This window comes from Macaca thibetana, chromosome 1 (assembly GCF_024542745.1).
Source record: "Macaca thibetana thibetana isolate TM-01 chromosome 1, ASM2454274v1, whole genome shotgun sequence".
NCBI lineage: Eukaryota > Metazoa > Chordata > Mammalia > Primates > Cercopithecidae > Macaca > Macaca thibetana.
In genome coordinates this window covers 102,405,883-102,429,101 of record NC_065578.1, presented here as the reverse complement: position 1 = coordinate 102,429,101, position 23,219 = coordinate 102,405,883, and the positions used below count along the sequence as shown (strand labels likewise).

The following is a 23,219-nucleotide window of genomic DNA, read 5'->3' as shown; positions in this document are numbered from 1 at the left end:
TGAAAACTCCGGGTGCTCCGGGGCTCTCCTGCAATTCCTTTCATTCCCAAAGTGCTGGAGCCAAGCACGCGTCCCGCGTAACTCCCTCCCATTTTTTCTCGGGAATTTGGTGGGCGAGGAGGGAGGAGAGGAGTGGGGAGATGGGGGGTGGCTGGTGGGCTGGGCCTGCCGGGAGTCCTCATTCTTGGGCTGAGGGAGGCGGGGGCGGGTTTGGGGCCGCCCAGAGGCGTGTGATTGGGTCTGACCCTCAGCCTGCTTGTCAGTTTCGCCCTGGGTGGGGGAGCCGGGAGCAGGGAGGGGAGTGGGCGGAGGAGGGGGCTGCCCGGAGCCGCTCGTCCAGCCCACTGACGGCATGAAGCCTTTAGGGGCACACAGTACTCTCAGCTTGTTGGTGGAAGCCCCTCATCTGCCTTCATTCTGAAGGCAGGGCCCGGCAGAGGAAGGATCGGAGGGTCCGGGCCGGCGGGGCCAACTCAGAGGGAGAGGAAGTGGGTAGAGACACGAAGAAAGCAAACCATCAAATTTAGAAGAAAAAGCCCTTTGACTTTTTCCCCCTCTCCCTCCCCAATGGCTGTGTAGCAAACATCCCCGGCAATACCTTGGAAAGGACGAAGTTGGTCTGCAGTCGCAATTTCGTGGGTTGAGTTCACAGTTGTGAGCGCGGGGCTCGGAGATGGAGCCGTGGTCCTCTAGGTGGAAAACGAAACGGTGGCTCTGGGATTTCACCGTAACAACCCTCGCGTTGACTTTCCTCTTCCAAGCTAGAGAGGTCAGAGGAGGTAAGAAAAAATGGATTTGGGGAGGTGGGAGATTGCCGTGGGTCTTACTCCTGCGCCCCTCCCCCCACCCCTTTACCCTTCCTCCCTGCTCTTCAAGAAAAAAAAAAAAAAAAAAAAAAGCAATTACCTAAAATAAAATCCAGATTGTAGCTGCTACCAGGTTGGAATTGGAAATTGGAGAAAGAGATGGATGTAGGCGGGACAATAAAGGGAGAGGAGGTAGGTAGCAGGAAAAAAGATCTGTCAGGCGGAGAGCCTGCTGAAAATGCCCTTCACCACTTTTCAGTCTCTTTGAAAAGAGGAAAAATATTACCTTGAACACAAGGGCGGTTATACAAAGCTTTTGTTTGAGGCACAGTCTTTAGACTGCCCTTGGAACACATCTGGTTTCTTCAGATTCTAACTAATGGGAATATCTTTTTAAGGGTGAGCTGAGGAGAAAATATAAAGGGTATAAAATGAACCTTGATAAAGTTCTTTGTCTGCAACAAAGTGAGAAGCAGGCTGTTTTAGTTTCGGGGATATAAGAGAAACCAGGGGGGTGAATCTAGAAGATTAGGAACACTGTGTGTGTTTGGGGGGCGCGGGAGGGTCAATCTATTTTAAGTGGACAAAAATTGGCAGATTATTAGGAATAGGTTGAAGATAGGGAGAACACTTTCCCCTGAATTTCAGTGACTCCCCCCACCCCACCCCTCCGCTTCTTCTTGCAGGTTGGACGTGCAGTTCTCTTGGAGAATGATGAAAGTCGTCAAGCAAATGGGGTGGGGGCGGAGGACTAGGGATTGGGAGGGAAGGGGAGGGGGTGTGGGTGGGGTGGGAGGAGAGAGGTAAGGAAAAGTTCCTACGTGGCACCACCAAATATTCAATGGCCAGACCTGCTCGGAAGTCTGCAGCCCTGTCAGTACCCACGGAGGGAGAGCGACTTCACTCCTCCCCTCTGCCTTTTCCCTCTCTTCCCCCGCCCTTTCCTGAGAAGGCATCTGGCTGGAGCGGTCCGTTAGGTGCCTTAGAATCGGCTGGCAGGCGAACGCCTTTGGAGCTCAGGGAGCCCAGGCAGTTTAGAGTAGAAAGCAAGCTTTGTGAGGAGTGCAGAAAGAAGCTGGGGGATAGGAAGGAGGGTGACGAGGATGGGTCAAGGGAGATAAAAATGGTCAAGCCCAAATGCGTAGGCTTTAGCAGAAACCTGAGTCTGGCCTTGGGCCTAGATGCCAAGATCTGAGCTCTCCCTAACGGGAGACTGCCCTCCCGGAGGCCTATCTCTGCGACCAGATTATTCCTTCCACACGCTTAGTGACTGTCAGCTTCCCAAGTAGCAGGCAGCGCTAAATTATTCCCCCGGGTGATTTTTCCTGGTAAATGCAGTGAAATTCCCATTAGGACTATATTTGAATTTTGAAAGGATTTATTATGTTTATTAATTATGTTGATTCATTCATTTCCACATTTTCACGGATAGATAAGAGAGTCTTTGAAAGTGAAATCCATCAAAAAGTTTGTATTTTACTTTTAGTACCTGGTCACCGGTTGGATTGGTCAATTCTGTCAGCAGTTCTGCCCTCTGCTGGTTTTGTTTATTATTTAGAATTCCTGCATCTACCATGGGACATGAGACCTCTGTGAGTCCTTCTTAACTACAGTAGTACTGAAAAAGGACCCTTGATAAAGGAAAAATGGATATACCATTTCTTTTTCAGCATGTTGCATATGCATGTAAATGAAAATAATGTAATGGCAGCTATTTGTTTAAAATTATAGAAATGGAGAATTTCTTTGGTGATGAATGAAATACAAGCTCTGAGAGACACTTTTGCATGAATTCAGGGATTATTTTACTGAAGATATTTATTTTTATTTTCCACATTGAGCCTTTCTGTAAAGATCGATGGATATTTTTAAAAATCAAATCTCTGTACTTTTAATGAATACATTTTCTATTTTCAGTCTAGCAACATACCTGAAACACTTTTAAATAGCATCCCAGTACCACATCAAATAAATGATGGGAAAACCACTTTCCCTATTTTTATAAAACCAAGTAATGATAGAAATAGCAAAGCATAAGGATTAGATTTTGTTGGATTTCTTCTTGATGAAATGCCCTGAAAGTTATGTGAGAGTTTAGATATTTATATTGTAAGATTTTGGAATGTGTTTTATCAAGCTGTTTGGTGCTCATTGCTCCTGGGAGGCCACATGTTAACATAAACCCACTTTTGTAGGCATTCTTATCCCCAAATTAACTTCAAAAAGGGAATAATAGTATATTAATGCTTAAAAAGGAAACATTGGCTACAAAGCCTGAATCATCACACAAGGGAAACATAAACCCAGTGTCCAGTTCTGAGAGTAGCCTTTAGATTTGTGGTTGAAGTAAGAAGTAAGATTTTATACCAGTTTCTAAATAAAGATATTATATCCCAGCATCATACTATGGCATTGATATCACTGAGGTACAGTAATAAGGTTTGGATATTAAGTACAAAGATAATTTAAAGCAGATCCTACTTTTATATAAAATTTAAACATTAAAGCATTAAAACATTTGGGTTCAAAACAAAGTTAGACTCTAGAGAAAATAATATAGAGAAAGTTTCTTGGAAGTGAATGGATTAAAGAAAATTTATGACTTCATACCTAGTCATATCATTTTCTTTGAAAAATCAAACTATAACTTGGAAATATTTATTATACTCATTAAAAATCAATTCTTGCTTTGATTTAGAACAACAAGGTTAAGTGTGATTTGTATAAATATTTATTTACATTAACTTCAATTTTATGTTTCATATATATATTTATTGTTAAAATAAGTGATGTATCTCAGTGATTTATTGATATTCTTTGGCAGTTAGTCCACTGCTTACTATTCACAAGAGGTGGGGTTTACCTGGAATTCATAGTGACCATACTTTGATTATGTTAAGATAAATGAGTTTATGTAAGGGTTTTAAGTAAGAGTTAGACTTAGCTATAATCAAGTACTAACAAAAAATCTAATTGAATCAGTTTTTACTAATCAAAATTACATATAACCTTTGGTGGTTAAGCCAATACTGTATCTTGTAAAAGGCTGATCAATCTTGGAACTTTGAAAGCTTGTCAGGAATTGATAGTGAGTCCTGTAGAAGTGTTGTTTTGAGTGCCCGGGATCAGCAGGTGAAATGGTCCTGGCTTCCAGAGTATGTGCTAATTCAACCTTGCAAAGATATCAGATTTGTCCATTTGTTTCCTTAATCAGAAATCAGAAACTCAGATATGCTTCTGATAAGAAATGCAGTGTTTGCTAAACTTATTAATATTATGTTTTTCCATTTGTTTTTTAAATTCAAAATTTATCAGGACTATAATAGAGAAATAACATAGAATAAAGAGAAACACCTTTCTGCATGCTTTACACACATAGCCTCAGTTTAGGTGGCACAGATTCTTTTACCTAATTGTCCATTAGTTTTGAAATTAAGTTTCTTAATATCTTAAAGTGCCAAGTTGCTTCATAATTAATACTTAACTGAGGCGATACTTTATAGAAGTTATTCTCTAAAAGGTAATTGTATAGTTTTAAACAAAGTTAGGCATTAGCAAAGTGAGAAATGTATTTACATAACATAATTGCTTAAAATTTAGTTAATTTTTTTAAGGTTTTTTATTTTATTCAATTTGTGACTAAAATGGAAGAACCACATGGTTGTTCAAGTTATCCCTAAAATACAGCAAAGCAAAATCTCCTCTTTTCAAATTTATGGGTTGGATTTCTAGCTAAGAAAAAATGTATAAATAGTCACCTTTCTTTTCTAAACATTTGCTTTTTCCTGGGATAAATTCTCTTCACTCTGATTCATGTAGTAAGATGCTGCCTATTTCATGATAACGAGGATTCAAATCAAGTTTGGTTGAGAGTCTCTGTGTAATACAAAGATGAATTTTTAAAAGGTTAAAAAAAAGGGTGTTTAGATAAGATTTTATTTATTTATTTATTTTATTTATTTATTTATTTTTTTGAGACGGAGTCTCGCTCTGTAGCCCAGGCTGGAGTGCAGTGGCAGATAAGATTTTTAAAAGAGAATGCTAGCACTAGAAATTATAGAAATTGTTGATCAATCTTACCTTCTCAATAAATGGGGAAACTAAGGCACAAAATGTTATCAGCTGAATACTCTTCCTCATAAAAAATATTCCTGTAATATTCAAAGTTTTTCTGAGCAGATTGAAGACCTGTACTAGTGATCAAAGGAATTTTAAATGATAGAAGTCTGAGACGATGAAATGAGAGGACAGAGCTTAGTAGTGCGAGTTCTAATTAAAGTTTTATTTTGGATTGTCAAAACACCTGAAACTAACATAAGTACCTTTTAGCTCAAGAATAAATTGACAGTTAGTTTATAGGAAATACTCGCTCTTAATGGACTACCCTGATATCTGTTGTGCGATCAACAACTATTACAAATTTAATTACCATATGTGAAATTGCAAGGCAGTAAAAGAGAAATAATTCGATACACTATTGCTATATTTATTTACAGAAGTCTGAAATTACTAGACCGTATATGTGCTAGAGTTTAGATTAGTGAAAAGGTAGATATAGTGAAAATGCCTTATATAAAGAAATTTAAATAGAACATAGTTACGGAATGCATTTAAAAAATACTCTATTTACTACGTTTGAAAAAAGGTAATTTTTGATCATTTGTATTCCTAACTATGTGATTTTATAAGATTATCTACATCAGAGTAGAAGGTGTAATACTCTATTCGTTGCTGTGTTAAGAACATAGTTTTGTATGCTCTCTAAAGTTGTTAATGGAAGACTAGGTCCAACTTTGAATTTCTAAGAAGCTAAGAAAATTATAAAAAATGGCAAATTTCTAATATTTTCATGTTAATTTTAATTGGATGACATAGTTTATATATACAATATGGCTTTTATTAATGTCAAATAATCATTATGACACACTTATGTGTTAACAGATTTAAAACAAGTGGCAAACTTTAGAAAAAAACATGAGAGAACGTAGTAGTGCAAGTTCTAATTAAGGTTTTTATTTTGGATTGTCAAAGCATCTGAAATTACTGTAACTACCTTTTAGCTTAGGCATAAATGGGCAGTTAATTTATAGGAAGTACTCACTCTTAATAGGCTACCATGATATCTGTTGTGTTGTCAACGACTGTTACAAATGTAATTACCGTATGTGAAATGGCAGGGATGTAAGGGAAGAAAAATTTGATTTTCTATCTCAACATTTACTTCTAGAAGTTCAATCTTCAACTAGTATTCCTACCAAATTAAGAGTCTTTTCTGTCTTTAGGGAAAAGCAATACATGACCATAAGGTCCTGAAGATTATACTGTGAAAGCATTTATATAGAGTTTTTATACTCACAAGTAACTATACCAATTTATATAAATATGGAGTTTAAAAAATGCTGAGACATCTCCATCATTGTACATGATTTTTAATGATTATCTTTAGGTATTTAAAAGCCAGAATTTCATTAAATACACTTTTATTTTCTCCTTACCTTTGGAGAAATAATTAAGCATGGTTGGCCTAATCATTAGGAATTCAAGGCAACGGCAAGTGGGGACTGAGCGTTGGTCAGCATTTCTGCTTTTACTCCTTCACTTCCCTCAGGTAATACTGGGGAAATATGACCTGAGTTGGGAGTGGTGAGAGAGGAAACTAAACTTTTTCTTTTTTGACCATTCAAGTTTTGTTCCTTAGCAAAGAACAGAGGTATATGCAGATGTTGGAGTTGCAGTGTTCCCTAAGTTCTTTCACTAAAGAGTCAACTTTAAATGCAGTTTTCAGTGTAACTTTTAGTATACATTAATTCACTTTCTACATGAGGACATATTCCTTCTAAATTATCTTGCAATTTAATTCAAAACCTAAAGATTTTTTTTTCCAATTTTAAAATACTTTCTGTTTTAGAATGCATCTAATGTATTTCTTTCTCCCTCCTTCAAAACCCTAATATGGTTTTATTGATATAGGTAAGTGTATTCTTTTATACGTTCAGTTGTGTCAGAACTCAACATGAATAATACTAGCTCGTAGCAAAGATGAAAGACAATTTTAAAGTGATTTAGTGAGTAATATCTATTTATCAGTTGCAGTCTTTGGCCTACTACTGACTTGGCTAGTGGTTCTTTAGACATTGGCTGATCACCAGACCTACTGTTATCTGGTAAAATAAACTCTTTGCTTGCTGCGCATGGAATTAGAGACAGTGCTATTAATTTAGGAGAAAGAACTCAGAGAAAGGAAAGGTTATCATATTTCAGAGTAAGAGACCAGCTCAAATACGACTTGACAATTGAGAACTAAAACAAACCTGTGTAAAAGTGCTTTAGCACAATCAACTTTTGCAATCCCCTCAAACCTTCTTTTTTTTTTTTTTTTTCTTAAAAAGCATTTCTTTCTTATTTTAACCAAATTTAATTGCTCTTGAATGGCTCTGTACTGTACAGGCAAATGAAGGTCCCTATTCATAGAACTTGAGCGCATAGAGTATCAGGGGAAGCTTCCTTCCTCTGTTTGACTGGTAAACTGACATCCGGGCTTAAAGGAGTGAACCTTAGACTGTGTGAGGTAGTTGGCTTTCCTTCCTCACTCAGATTTTCACATAGACTTCCTGAAAGGATGACTGCCAGAAAGAGCAGTAGTCGGCGAATGAGAACATTTTTATACTTGGTGCTCTTAGATACTTGGTGCTCTTTCATACTTGGTGCTCTTAGATAGCTCTGCAGAGAAAGAAAAAACACAAATACTACAGTGGTGTCTGTCTTTCCTTTACTTCTGTCCTTAGAGTCTAAGAGTGGAGTGCAACCTACTACTTACTGTCACTCTTCTATTTGAATGCAAATGAAACTTCACAGTATTTCACTGGCTTTTAGGGTAAGTTTGTTGTTTAAGTGGCTTAGAGTGCCCTTCGGGATGTGGCCTATCTTTATGTCCAAGCCCATGACCAGCCATTTCCTACCTCCCCAAGCCCACTTCCATTTACCTTGTACTGAGTGATGTTAAACCTCTTGCCTGTATTCTCCCCTATCTTTGAACACTCTCCCTGGAATGTCTATATCATTCTCTTCCATCAGCAAACACCTTCTCCTACTTTATACTTCAAAATTTAAGTAAAATATCATAGCTCCAGAAAACTTTCCCTTATATATCAAGGTGGATATAATAGTGAGCCCTAATACCGAATGCATGCTCAGTATGTGCAAGATTCTGCCATATGCACTTTCATAGAGAATCTTATTGAATTGTGACAGTTTTCCTGGAAGTAAACTGATTTCAAAATACTGATTTTACCCATGAGATAACTGAAAAACAGAGAAGTGAAAGATTTTGCCTAAAGTCACACAGCTAGTAAGTAGTAGGCCCAGAATTTGAATGCTGCCAAGCTTTCTCCAGGGCCCTTGCTTTTGACCACTTGTCCATGTTTACTTTGCTGGGTGTTCTAATGCTTCTACACAGTCTCCTAGACTTGTCTTATGATTATGGTGCCCTGGGGCCCAATATTAATGTACACATCATGCAGCTAAACCCCAGAAAATATCAGGTCATTGGGTGAATAACTTGACTTTCTTCAAGGAGAAATATAAGGAGGTTCTCGTAAAAGGTGATGTCAGAATCCAGATAACTCTTCAGCCTGCACTTAAGTTCGGTGGTGGAGATCATATTACTCTTACCATTTTATGGACAAACCTAAGCCTCAGTGGTAGTGGAGAACTGAAAGGAGAGTTTCTGGGAGCCATTAAATATTACTTTTGTTCCTTTGACTAACTTAAGGAGAAGCTGACAGATGCATCTATTAGTATTCACGGTTCCAGTTGTGGTTGGCTTGGTTTCATTAAGTAAAATAACTCTTATAGATCATTGCTTGTCCTGATCAGGATCCATTGCAAGGATCATCAGGCCTTATTCTGCTTTTGGGGATTGATGTACGGGAGTTTTCTTATTGTCTTCAGCATAAAAATGTCAGACTTGATTATCCAAAAGCTTTTTTGGAGCGTAATCAACTGAGAGAATGTAACATCATTATTTTAAAAATTACTCATTTATATGTCAGTCTTCTTCTAGGAGTTCCTGGGTGGGTAGTGACTGTGATCTAGTTTTATTTGTGTCCCCGGTGTCTACCATGGTGACAAAATACACAACATTGATATAGTAACTGTTTAGGTTAATTATATTCTTGTTTTACCCAGAAGACTGGAACAAGATTAAAATTGGGTTAGCTTGGAATGGTGTGAACTGAAAGTTTGAGGACCTCCTCAGGACCTCCTCGGATTATGGTGTTAGTAGTGACATGAGTAGTGACTCCTTCTTTTTAAATTCATTTTCTAAAAGTAAATAAATTGCAATTTACCTCTATTTTTTTCATATGGAAAACAGTTTTGCATTTTCTCCAAAGATGCCTCTGAATATTTTTTGCTACAGATTGACTGTATTACCTCCAAAACTTTGTTTTGTTAATACCTTAAGATATGAAGTGGTATTGACAGTAGCACAAATAATTATTTTACTTTTCTACTAGTGAACAAGAAAGTTTAATCTGAGAATATCAATCTGTAAAATTGATAATTGGAAATAGTCCTCTCATATATTCATTATTGAATCTTTCATCTCACATTGGTATGCTATTGGGGATTAGTTGTCAGACTTTGCTTATAAACTATTAGAAATAGAGGTTTATCCATATATATGTTCATATATATGTATATATGTGTATATATGTGTTCATATATATGTATATATGTGTATATGTACGTATATATGTATATGTGTATATATGTACATATATATGTATATATGTGTATATATACATGTATATATATGAATGTGTGTGGGTGTATGTGCATATGTGTATAAAGTATTTTATGATTATTTCAATAAACTCATTCTTCAAGTTAGGAAATAAATTATATATTTTACATATATTGGAATTATTGTATTATGAAGTACCATCTCCAAACAAGAAACATAGATCTTCGAAGTGCTTAATAAGATTAATAAACAATAGTTGTAAAATTCTTTTGGAATATAGTTACATAGTTTTTATACTATATTGCTATCCATTGTATATTTTAGTTACACTAAAATCACTGGTATAGGTATATTTATCTGCTTTATTTCATGTGTTCAAAGCATCTAGAACAGAATCCATCACATAGTAGGCATTTGATAAAACTTTGCTGAATGAAGTGAGGGCGTTGTTGACATTGCTAATGACTTGATTGTCCATAACCTAACCACCTGAGATGTGATATATAGTTATGTGTATCACCTACTCTCCATGTCTACAGAATTATCTTGAACCAATTTCTGCTGATATTATTGTGATTTACTGAGACTGTCAGTCTCTATTTTGCCTCCAAGACAACCTATGACCTCTACCCTAAGCACTCTCCCACTTTGTTATTTCTAAAAGTAAAAATTATCTTTGCTTGAGATTTAGATATTGTCTCCTCTAGAAATAACTTTCTTCAATCATCGAAGATTGGGTTAGTTAGCCTGGCATAACATTATAAAGCACACTGTACTTACCCAAAACTCAAATACTTATCTAAAAACATTTTTGATGGCATAATGAAAGCAGGAAATACATATTTTTCACCGATGCAAATCATTCTGGCATCTGTCACCATATCTGGAGCAAAATAGATAGCCAATAAATATTTGTTGAATGAATGAACTCATAAGCAAGATATTTTCAATAAAGTCAAGAGGACAGGGGTCCGTGGCTTAGTATCACAATTATTTCCAATCCTAATGCTGGGGATTTTGATGAAATAGTATTTTATGACATCCAAGCATAGATGGTTTATAAAGTTTCACAGATAATGTTGATGCAGAAGCAGGGGTTTACAAACCATCTGTAATAGGAAACAAACATATACATAAGTAGAAATGTGTCTGGCTTGTATAACTAGGCACTGGAAGTCAAGTGAAAGGTTGTTCATGATAATGTGCAAATTATTTGATAAATATGCTGTTGCTAAACAGTAGTGGCTCTGCAGTAACTGAATTGAGGAAATCAACTAATTACAATGTAGAAAATGCTTTCTTTTCATCATTCTCTCCAGAGAATGTAATAAACTAAATGCCAATAAATATTGTTCTTCTCAGCATTAAAGTCAAGTGGTTATATTGGAAGTGTAATTTTAGTTTTATAATACACCTTTTTTTAACAGCCTTGGTTATTTGTAAATTAGAAATGCTATATGTTTAAAATATCACACTCTCAACTAGTTTGTGTTCTTTTCTTCACCATACTCGGAGTTTTGATGCTATTTTTGCTTTCCATTTTCAGGTCAAGCTTTTATGATATAAAAATGTTCAGGATTGAGGCTGTTCGATAACCGTAAAAGTTAAATGACTATCTTCTGTGTTAATCACAGTGTTAAGTGCTGTGGCTATACGGACAGTATGATGATCTCTATTCTCATGGAGTGAAAAGCTAATTAATACATGCAATTATTCATTTACTTATTCAACAAATATCTGTTAAATACCTATTAAATGCTCTTCCTAAATTCTAAACTAATTCATTCATTTCATTGCATATTCAACAAGTACAGGTTAAAAGCTCATTATAAGCTAAAGGAAGTTGGTGGGCAAAGATAGTTACAAACCTGCCTCAGAGTGATTATGGTCTACTTGAGGAGACAGTAATTAATCAAATAGTGGCACAAGTAAATATAAAACTACAGCTATGCTAGATGCTTTGAAGGAGAGGTGTATGGTTCCTGGAGAATACAGAAGAGAAGTTCAGTAAGGTCAAATAAAGCTTCCCTGAGAAAGTACCAGTTGAGCATTGAATAATTAACTAAAGTGAAGAGGAAAGAGCATTCCAGGAAGTGATGTGAAGGCCTTTATGAAGGGAGAATGACACCATAAGGGATTTGAAGAAAGGACTTGAAAAATGGCATTGTGTCTGGAGAAGCAGCAGTGGGGGTAAAACGTGAGATGGTGCTGGGGAAGGAGGCAGGGGACACATAACGTAAGATCCTAAGGATAGGTTTTTCTGCATAGCGTGGAAACATGCCACTAATTGAAAAGTACAAGTAAACTGCCAAATTAGCAGGGTCAGTGCATGCTTTGATATCTACACACAACTTGGTTGTCCCACTACCATTGGATCCTCTGACAGTCAGTGAACTGGGGTCATGCTGTTTTTTCTGGAATAGCCAGCCCCACTGTAAAGTTACCTGGGGTTCTCAATAGTGATGAGTACATTTAAGTCACACTTTATATGGAGCTATGGTCCTGTAGTCTTGCCAAATATATAACTAAACCTCCACTTCTATAAGGGAGTATGAAAGAAATGTTAAAGTAAAATCTGCTATGAGACAAAAACATCACTTAGCATTTCTAAACCTTACATGACTGTCCTTGTTATTACCCAAAGTATAACAGCTTTTAGAACAAAAATGGCAAATAATGATTTTTGTTTCTTAGGATTAATATGTGAAGTCATGATCTCTATTTTGATTATTTGAGAGTACCAACTGTTTATTGTCAGCATTGTTTTAAATGTTAAAGGTCTCTTTGAGTGGAAATTATTCAAACAGAATTTTAAAGTAATCATGTCATTGATTCATTAATTGTAGCTCTGGATAGCATTGGTCAACTCCTACAGTTTTATTTCTGTCCTGCTTTACCCTGAACTTCAGACTTGCATACTTGACTGCCTACTCAGTGATTTCTAACAGTATTTATGAAGTCATCTCACACTTAGTATACCCAAAACTGAATTGCAGAACTCCTCTCCTGAAACCTGTTCTTCTCATAGTCTTCTCCATCTCACTTAATGGCAACCCAATCAATCATGATGTTGCAGCTACAAATCTTGAAGTTAGCGTTGACTCATTTTCTCTCTTATCTCCTTTTCTACCTATCAGCAACTCCTGTCTGCTCCACTTTCAGAATATATGTAGAATCTGACCCATACTTTCTGTCTCAGTCTAAGAAAGCAACATTTTTTATCTGGAAAATTGCAGTTACTTCCCTACTGCCGCCTGATTCCACTCCAGTGCGCCTAAACTTTCTTCTCAACACAGCAGCCCCAGTGGTCTGAAAACATAAACTGAATGAAAAATCTCTGCACCTTCCTCTCAATTTTCTGTAAACCCAAAATTGCTCTTTAACCAAAAAAAAAAAAAAAAAAAAAAAAAAAAAAAAAAAAAAAAAAATTGATTCTCATCGTCCTTCTCCCCTTACCCTTCCAATGGTTTTAAAATCTCATTTAGAATAAAATCTAGTCTCCCTGAACATTCCACAAGACCTATGCATTCAGTTCTCAATGTACCCTCACTTTTACTTCTCTGACCACATCTCTTTCATTCTTCTTTTTTTGTCCATGCCATCAATCTTTTTCATAGCAGTATTCACGTATTCACATCGAGTGCATACATATTCACATTGGCTTTTATATAATACAGAGTTTAAAATAACTTTACACAGAACTAAATTTCTTCAGTCTGAATTTCAGCTATCTTTTTTTGGTTAATTCTCCATGCTGTCTATCCAAACTGAACAATATTTTCCTCTACACAGATTTACATGAGAAAATATCCAATGTACAAATGTAGAGACCTGAGCAGAAAAGAGAGCCAAAATATTAGGAAGTGGGTATGGGGGAGAATTTTTTGAAAAAAGATCCCTTTGTTGGAGACATATTTGTCTCCTTGCATTTCCTTCAACATTCTGGGCCAGCTATTGTCTTAGGTTCTTTGCACTTGTTTTTCCTTTTGCTTAGAATCCTATTCTGCAAAAATAACGGGATAGAGGAGCTTCCTATGACTTTGTAGACTTTGCCCAAATATCATTTTCTTATTAAGGACTTGCCTGTTCTTTTTATTTGATATTATTTTCCAGGCCTTTGCAACCCTCCCTATAATCTTTTCCTGATTCATTTTTTCCTTGGTACTAATCAAATATTTTTTCATGTATAGAAAATAATGGTGCATTTAAAGATACTGAGTTTGTGTTAATTTTCTATGTAAAATGTGAAATTAGATAATTTTGGAATATAAATGTTGCCTTAAATTATTTAAGCCTTCAGATGTTAGCAGCATCTAGGCCATCTATATCCAATAATTCCCATAGTTTGTTATTCCATTTTACACAGTTATGCATAGTCAATATGAGAGCCGAATTCTACACAGTAAAGCATTTTTTCTTATTTGATGGACACTGTGTGTATTAATTCAGGTGTTCTGAGAAATGACAGCTCTATAGAAATGGTAGTGGCATTTTGTACTTTGTTTTGTTGGTTTAAGAGAACCATAGTGATGGCTACCTAGAAAGTAGTATTGCCCTTAATTAAAGATAAATTCAGAATCCTGTATTTTATGTAGAGTCGACTCTTGACCAACATGAGGGTAAGAGGAGCCAACCACCTGTGCATTGAAAATCCATGTATAACTTTTGACTTCCCCAAGACTTAATGACTAATGCCTGCCATTCACAGGAAGCCTTATTGATGAAATAAACAGTTGATTAATACATATTTTGCATGTTATATATATATATAAATTTATGCTGTATTCTTATAATAGAGAAAAGAAAATGTTCTTAAGAAACATAAGGATGAGACAATATATTTAGTATTCATTAAATGTAAGTGGATCATCATAAAGATTTTCATTATTATCATCATCATCTTCATGTTGAGGAGGAGGAGGAAGACAAGGGGCTGATCTTGTCTCAGGGATGGCAGAGGCAGAAGAAGTGGAAGGGGAGGCAGGAGCTGGAGACACACCAGTGTAACTTTAGGGATATACATTGTAATTGCTGCCTTACTTTTTGCTTTTTCATATCTCTAAAAAAAGTTTTCATATGATACCAATCCTTCTTCCACTGTTTTCTTTAATTTTAGTGACCATATCATAGAAGGATCTATGTGATAAAAGAAGCCAAAAGAAATCTTCAATAATCAGACCACTTCTGTCAGATTGTCTAATATCAATTTGTTTTCTGACACTGCTTCTTCTATTTCTTCTTCCCCATCTTCTGATACTGGTTTGGAAGCATTCATCCTCATCAAGTTGTCTTCTGCTAATTACTCCTGTGTGGTGTCTATTAGCTCTTGAATTTTTCCAAGATCCATACCTTGAAACCCTTTACCCCCACACCTCCACATTTTTTTTTTTTACCAAGTCCACAATCTCTTTCCTGATTTCCTTGATTTGTTCTGCTGCAAATCCTATGAAGCCATGGATAACATATGGCCACAGTTTTCTTCAGGAGGAATTTATTGTTTCAGGCTTGATGGCTTTCAAGGCTTTCTCTGTAACAATGATGACATCTTCAATGATGTAACCCTTCCAGACTTCCATGATGTTCTTTCTATCAGGGTTCTCCTCCAAAGCTTTGACAGTGCTTTCCATAAAGTACCATGTGAGTGAGCCTTAAAGACTCTTATTACCCTGTGACACAGAGGTTGAATTACAGATCTATTTGTGGACAAGTAGGCCACTTGGACAACTTTGTCACTGAATTCATGGGGTTGTGGGTGGCCAGGGGCATTGTCCAATATCGAAAGAACTTTAAAAGGCAGTTTCTTACTGGCAATATATTTTCCGACTTCAAGGACAAAATATTGATGGAACCACTCCAGAAAAAGAGTTCTTGTCCAAGCCTTCTTGTAGTACTACTGAAAGACAGGCGTTGATGTTTATCTTTTCGTTTCAAAGCTTGGAGTTAGCAACTTTATAGATAAGGGCTGCCCTCCTCATAAACCTGACTGAATTTGCACAGCAGTAGAATTAGCCTATTGCTTCTTACCTTAAATCTTGGTGCTTGCTCTTCTTCCTTCCTAGTAAATATCCTTTGTGGAATTTTTTTTTTTTTTTCTTTCCAGAATAGGGCTGTTTCATATGCATGAAAAAACCTGTTCAGGCAGGTATCCTTTCTCCTCAGTGGTTTTCTTAGTGGTGTCTGGGAAATGGTTCGCTCCCTGTTCATCAATGAAAGCTGCTTCTCCTGTTATCTTGACATTTTTAAAGCCAGACCTCTTTCTAAAATTATCGAACGACCCTTTGTTGGCATTAAATTCTTCAGCTTTAGATTCTTAACCTTGCTTTTGCTTTAAGTTGTCATATAACAACTTCACTTTTTCTTGAATCATATTGAACTTCATAGTTACATAATAGTTTTCTCATAGCCCCCCTCACCCACATAAAGCTGCATTTTCAATATAAGATTTTTAAAAAAGATGCTTTGCAAAACTGTGAGATTTTTGCAAATTACTGGCATAGATGCAGTGACCAATTCATAGATTTCTTTTCTTTTCTTTCTTTTTAAAATTTTTTTATTTAAACAATGATCCTTAGGCTGGACTCATTTATCTTGAAATGGCAGGCAACCACAGCAGACCTCAATCTATAGTACATATCAAACAATTCAACTTTGTGTGTGTGTGTGTGTGTGTGTGTACTTTTCTCTGCTTCTCGGGAGTATGTAAAACATTAGTGGCACTTCAGATAGGTTCCCTGGTGCTTTTCAAGGTTTACAATATTGCACTAAACATGATGAAAAGGACACGAGAACCCTGAGAGATCACTTTTTACAGAGATAGGCAATTTCCTAGAGAGATCCACTGCTCGTGTGGAGATGATATTTAAGCAGATACTTGCCACATTTCGGCTCACCACAATAGCAACAGGAGGTGGCTAACAAATGATTACAGTATACAGTATGCACTACAGTTAATCTTATTCAGTTTTGATTTATTGCTGCATCTTTACATTTGTTTACATTTCGCTCCACTATGAATGGTGCCATGTATAATGGTGCCATGTATGATCTGTGTTTGTGTGCATAAGATATGACAAATTTTGGCTTCTTATACTTTGTCTCTATTTTGTGGTAGTAAACCATAAAAGACTTGTATCTACATATATTTTGTGCGTTCATGACATACTTAACTTTTTCTTAATGTTTTTGATATTTTTAGGCTACTTTGTTCATCTGGAAGGTTTCTCAAATTGTCACAAATCTCCAAAAATGTTTTTTAAATTTTAAATTTGTGTATTGAAACAAATTCACAGATAACAGGACCTATACATTTCAAACTAGTATTGTTCAAGGGTCAACTGTATTTCTCCCAATCCCTAAATAGGTTAGAATTATAAACAGGCCACAATGGGATGCTGATACAGTTGATTTTGCTGGAAGTCACACTTTTTCATTAATTGCACTTCAGAATATTTTACTATGTATGTTTCTTGACCTTTCTAATTATGAATTTTACTATGCAGTTGGTTTTGTTTTAAATTGGAATTTTCCTGAAATTGTAAGAAAGTACATTTACATTTGTTCATTGGATTTCTATTTTCTGAGAAGGTAGTACTAATGGGCTTGTTAGGTGTTTGTTTTGATGAAATTAACACTAAAATTCCTAAAACTCCAGGTTATTGATTTATGTTTCTTTCTTATGTCATTCTCAGTTTGGTGCTATTCACTGTTTGAATATGAAATACCCAGTTTGTATACATTTGTTTATTTGTAGTATTTGTGTGTATATTAGTGTACATGTGGAGAAATAGATTAAGTAAACAGAGCATTATTAATGACAACACATCTTAGTTGATTATAGAACCCTTTGGGGAAAATTGAACTCTAAATAGTATTATGGAACACTTCCCATGTCCTGTACTAATTAATGTAAACTATACAACTGCAAGGACTTCATATGTAATCTTACAGTTTACTAATGTATTTAGTTCATTTCTTTAATTTTGCACTTGTGTTGACTACAAAGATTAGATTGTAACATACAAATCAAACATCTGGTAATTTCATCCAAAAAGGGTTCTGCTGAGGGTAAGAAGTTTATGTAATTTTTATTGGCATTATTTGTGTCACATCATCATTTGAATACGAACTTCTATATCTTTTTAAATATAGGAGTATTTAGGTCAACATGCTTAATTTTCTAATATTTTATATTCATATATAATTCACGGTTGTTATGTGGAATATATGTATCTAAAATAAATGAAAGAATAGTGTCAGAGAAAAGGGTCTACAATATTACATTTTTAAATCTTTAGTAAATAGCTTATATCAGGCCTACTGTGTTTAAGCTATAGTTATATCAATTTCTATGCAATGCAAGGAAAAAAATAATGAAAAGAGAAAAATGCTAATGATATCAGTGTATTAATGTCAGTTTGTACTACAGGGGGTAATGAAGTGCTGAGCATGAAAATATAAATTTAAGATCTATTTGGTTGCTTAAGCTAAATTCCAGGAAACCTCCCGAGGTTGTTTGTATCTGAAATAACATATGAACATGCCGAAGAGATTGCTAAGAAGTACATAATTTTTATGGATGATTTTGAATGGACATTTACAGATGAAAACTGTTTAGTATTCTATTCAACTGCAGAGAACCTTCCCAAGGTAGTCTGAGGAAGCAGATAACAGGAATCAGTTTAATTATAGCTCTAGGGAAATGCAGATTGTGTTCATTGGAAGCATTAAAGATGTTCAAAAAGGTAGACATTTTCCAGGAATAATGATTTTAGATAATATTTTTATTGAATATGTATTATGTATTAGACACCATTCTAAGTTTAAAATTCTTTATAGCATTTAATTCTCAAAATGAGGCTGAATTGAGAAAACTAAGTCTTGGAGAGGTAAATAGCTTATCCAAAGTCATAGAACTAATAAATGCTGAATTTGGGTTAGTTATTGGGCAGTTCTTACTGTGGAAGCTAGTTATTAGTTGTTGTTTATATGCTCGGCATGTCCCAGTTTTTAGGCTCGCTCTTAAGAGCCATCATGATTTTGAAATATGGCAGAATATTAGTAGTAGGAAAATTATAAGAAATAATCAATTGTCTATCCTTTTCTCTTTTGTGAGTCCTACATCTCACTACCACATGCTCATAGTAGCAATACTGGTTTTTTGACTGAGTGGAAGATGGCTGAGAACTTTCTTCTGTATTATTTTATTTTTATTAGTTCCATAATGGTATGCCTCATATATAGTCTGTGATGTAAGGTACAGGGTGAGAATAAGTGACTCTCAAGAAGTTGGGAAAGTATCTACATTAGGAAGGCTTTTTTTTTTTTTTTTTCTTTCTTTTTTTTTTTTTTTTTTTTTTTGAGACAAAGCCTCGCCCTGTCCCAGACTGGAGTGCAGTGGCGTGATCTCGGCTCACTGAAACCTCCGCCTCCCAGGTTCAAGATATTCCCCTGCCTCAGCCTTTGGAGTAGCTGGGATTACAGGTGTGCACCACTATGCCAGGCTAATTTTTGTATTTTTAGTAGAGACAGGGTTTCACCATGTTGGCCAGGCTGGACTTGAACTCCTGACCTCCGGATCCACCCACCTCGGCCTCCCAAAGTGCCGGGATTACAGGCGTGAGCCACCGCACTGCTTCACACCTATATTCTTGCCACACCTGAATCAAACAATGGCAACAAATAAACTTGGAAACCTCTTCAAGTTCTTGGTAAAGGTCACTTCCAATCCTCTTCCTTTCCTGTCTCAGATTGGTAGGAAAAATGCTTCAACTATGAGACAGGTTGTAGCTACTAATTTATTCATCCATTAAACATTTCTCTATTGATTATATACTGTGCTTCAGCTGCTATGTCTTTGCAATTTAATAGTGAATATCAATAGCACTGATATTCACTGTCAGAGGGTTTACAGTGTATCGAGGGAGGCAGATGTTAAACAATAAATTCCATGCTTAACAGAGAGAGAGAAATATTAGCTGATGTGAGTATGTAACAAGAAAATCATGACCATAATTTAGACAGATGCGGTGCCTGAGAACGTATAGCCTAGAGTCAAAGACATAATTAAGCAAGCAAACAAAATAGTGTAAGGTGATCTAAGGGGAAATACAGGACACTGGGATCATATAAAGAGGTCACATTATCCTCCTGGAAGGGCTAAGAATAAATCTCCTAGAATAAGGCATGCTTATATTTACACCAAAAGGTTGACTAGGTCTGAAGCCACCAAGTTTCAACCCTGGCTGCACATTGGACTCACCTGGGAAACTCAGAAAATATGGATGTCTGTACCCAATCATTCTACTTTATTAGCTCTGGGGTGGGTTCCAGGCATTCATAGGTTTTAAAAACTCTCCAGGTGATTCTATTGACAGGATTGAAAAATAAGTCAACTGTCCTTAACCAATTGAGGAAGGAATGGAAAAAATCTACAGATAAAGACAGCAAGGGCCGGGTGCGGTGGCTCACGCCTGTAATCCCAGCACTTTGGGAGGCCGAGGCGGGCGGATCACAAGGTCAGGAGATCGAGACCATGGTGAAACCCCGTCTCTACTAAAAAAAATAGAAAAAATTAGCCGGGCGCGTGGCGGGCGCCTGTAGTCCCAGCTACTCGGGAGGCTGAGGCCGGAGAATGGAGTGAACCCGGGAGGCGGAGCTTGCAGTGAGCCGAGATTGCGCCACTGCACTCCAGCCTGGGCGACAGAGCGAGACTCCGTCTCAAAAAAAAAAAAAAAAAAAAAAAAAAAAGACAGCAAGGTACATTTTAGAAACTGAAAGTTATTCCAGTTCTAGTAATAAAAGTAAGGGTGGGCAAGTAGATGGCTCTTGGAGTTTGTGGCAGTGAACGCATGATGAAGATATGATTTTTCTCCAGTGGTCCTCAGCAGCCATGGTGCATCAAATCTGGAGAGCTAAATTTGCTTAGTGTTGATGTCTCCTTGGGCAAGCATGGGTGGTTTCCTTGAACTCTTTACTCTCTTTGTATCTGTGCTACCATATGTACTGTTTCTTTCCTTCTCTTCTCCATTGAGAAGCTCCTATTTATCTCTCAGGACTCAGATTAAAAGGGCTAGGTAGTAGATATTTTAGCTGTTGTGAGCACACAATCTCTGTTACAGCTATGCAACTCTGTTGCAATACAAAAGCAACTATGGACAATATATAAATGAATGGGTGTGGCTATATGCCAATAAAAACTTTATTTATGAAAGCTGAAATTTCATATAGTTTTCACGTGTCACAAAATATTATCCTTTGATTTTTTTCAACCATGTAAAATGTACAATTATTCTTGTGTCATGTGCCATATAAAAATAGGCAGCAAGGAAATCTTAGCCCATAGGCATAGATTCCTCCACCAGCATTCTAAGGTATTGTTACAAAAACCAATTTAGTTCTGACAAAAACTCTTTGAAGTAAATATTTTTGTTATTCTCATTGTACTGATATAGAAACGGAGACCCAGAGTAGGTAAGTAATCTGTCCAAATCACACAGATGCTAAGAGGCAGAGGTGGTCTTAAGAAGCAGTCTTACCTTTATCATTGTAATGGTGCTGTTCACTGCTGGTCATGGAAGTGTGCAAAGAAGCTTAGAGAAGGAATTAGAGATGAAACAAAGTATTGTGAGATGTTACATCAGTAATCTATATGGATGCTGAAGGCAACAACAAGGAGAAAGGATCAAAGACTTGGGATCAAACCGATCAGTGAAAGGGTGGGGGTGTTTAAGAGGTCAATAGAATACAATAAAAAGTACATATTAGGACCTAAAAAATTTTTGTTTCGATGCTAGATAGCCTGAGTATTTCAGAGGAAGTTCCTTCCATATATTTTCACATTATCGTGTTTCACATTCAGCCAACATTTTATGTAGTCTGTGTGTGTTTGTGTGTGTATACCTGTTCCTTTCTAGTTTGCAAAAATTGACAAAGACAAGGCAAATAATTAAAAACAAGTGTGAAAAGTGCTACAACAGAGGTTAGCGGATCTAACCCAGCTTTGGGAGATAGAGAATGTTTTCTGCAGAAGATGCATTATCAGGTATATTCTTCTACTCCTTCAGGTGAGGTGGAGTGAAGTGTTTGAAACAGAGAGTAGGATTTATAAAGGCCCAGAAGCAAGCCAGAGAACATGGTGGATTCTGGAAAGACTGAGTTTAGTATGGCTAGAAAACTGAATGAGGACAGAATTAGGGACTCATCAGAGATAAGACTGTACATTCAGTGAGATTAGAGTGGTAGGATAAGTTGGAGTGTCCAGATATCCAAATTGTATATTCAAGGAATGTGGAAATCATCTGAGAGTCAGTGGGGTTCTTTGAAGGAATTTAAGCAGAAGAGTGACATGAGACATGGATTTTTGGAAGCTTAATCAAGCTGGTGGAATGAATATTGATGGGAAAAAGTATGGAACCCAGTTAAATGGCTATTTTAGTAGCACATGGGCTTGGATATTCTAGTCTCCCATTTAATAAACCTGTAGCTATTCAATAAAGGACAGGAAAACATAATTGAACAAAACGTGATGAATTGGATACATCTGAATTGCATACACATGGTTTGTGCCAACAGTTGGCAACATAGAGATAATTAAAATATTAAGGTCCTTTAATAATTACTTTGAATATGGAAATTTTACTTTTTTCATGTATCATATTTAGCCATAAAATTATTTCTTTAAATCTTTGAACAGTTGCAGTTAGCCAAATACAAAGAATAACTTTCCAACATATATTTATGTATGTGTATAAAACAGTAGAATCCATTTAATGACAATTTATTAAATGCAATGTGTATGAGGATTATGAGATCAAATAACAGTCAGAATTTCAAAGTAGCTTAATTCATTATTTAGTTCACTTGAAATAAAATAATCTTAAGGACTTAATTAATGGAGTTTTACTTTTTTGTAACTTGAGATGACTTTTTGGAAAAAGAAAAAGCTTGGTTGAAACCTTTATTATATGTCTCTACTTGTATTGTTTTTTGAGGTATGTACACTTGGAGAAAGTCATGGTGTTAAAAGATATATTGTAGACTTTGCGGTCCATTTTATGTGTTATTTACCTCTGTCCAATTGTGACTATGACAGTGGGGATGCATTCTTTTTTTTTTTTTTTTTTTTTTTTTCCCCAGGAAGATTACAGCTTTCATAGATGTGTTAATGTCTATCCTCAAGTCTTTATTCAGTTCTACTTTGGAGAATGGCTTCAGAGCAAAAAGATGAGATAATTTAAGCAGATAAAGTGCTGTGGTTTTCAGAAACATTCTTCTTCAGAGTCATTTATTTACTAGAACAAGTAATGAGTTTAGTTTAAAATAAATATGAACATCATTGGGAAACAATTAACTGGCTCAAATGACATTAACATATTATATGTATGTTTTAAGTTTTTTTTGCAGAGTTTTTATTTTGGGGTATAGCAGTTTGAGTGGTGAAGTGGAAGGAGCATAGAGTTGGTATTTACACAGATGTTAAGAGTAATCTTAGTTTGCTCTCTGGTTCTCAAATCTGTCTCTGCACAGGAGGGATAAGAACATATGGTTTGTGAGGGTTAATCCCTGTAAAGAACTTAGTCTAGCGACTGGCACATATTAGGCTCTCCCTGGCAGTTATTATGATTATCATTTTCTTAGTATGAGGTAAGAGAAAAGAACACATAAAAACA

General features: G+C 36.1%; 1 protein-coding gene across 2 annotated transcripts in view; it reads left to right on the top strand.

Annotated features, from left to right (window-relative positions):
- The first annotated feature begins 228 nt into the window (after window positions 1–228).
- COL11A1 (collagen type XI alpha 1 chain) overlaps window positions 229–23,219 on the top strand; it is a 219,223-nt gene continuing 196,232 nt past the window's right edge. For both annotated transcript variants that reach the window (XM_050778638.1, XM_050778648.1), the window contains exon 1: window positions 229–779. In XM_050778638.1, the coding sequence (XP_050634595.1) occupies window positions 674–779 (106 nt within the window). In that variant the 5' untranslated portion in view covers window positions 229–673. The remainder of the gene's footprint in view (window positions 780–23,219) is intronic.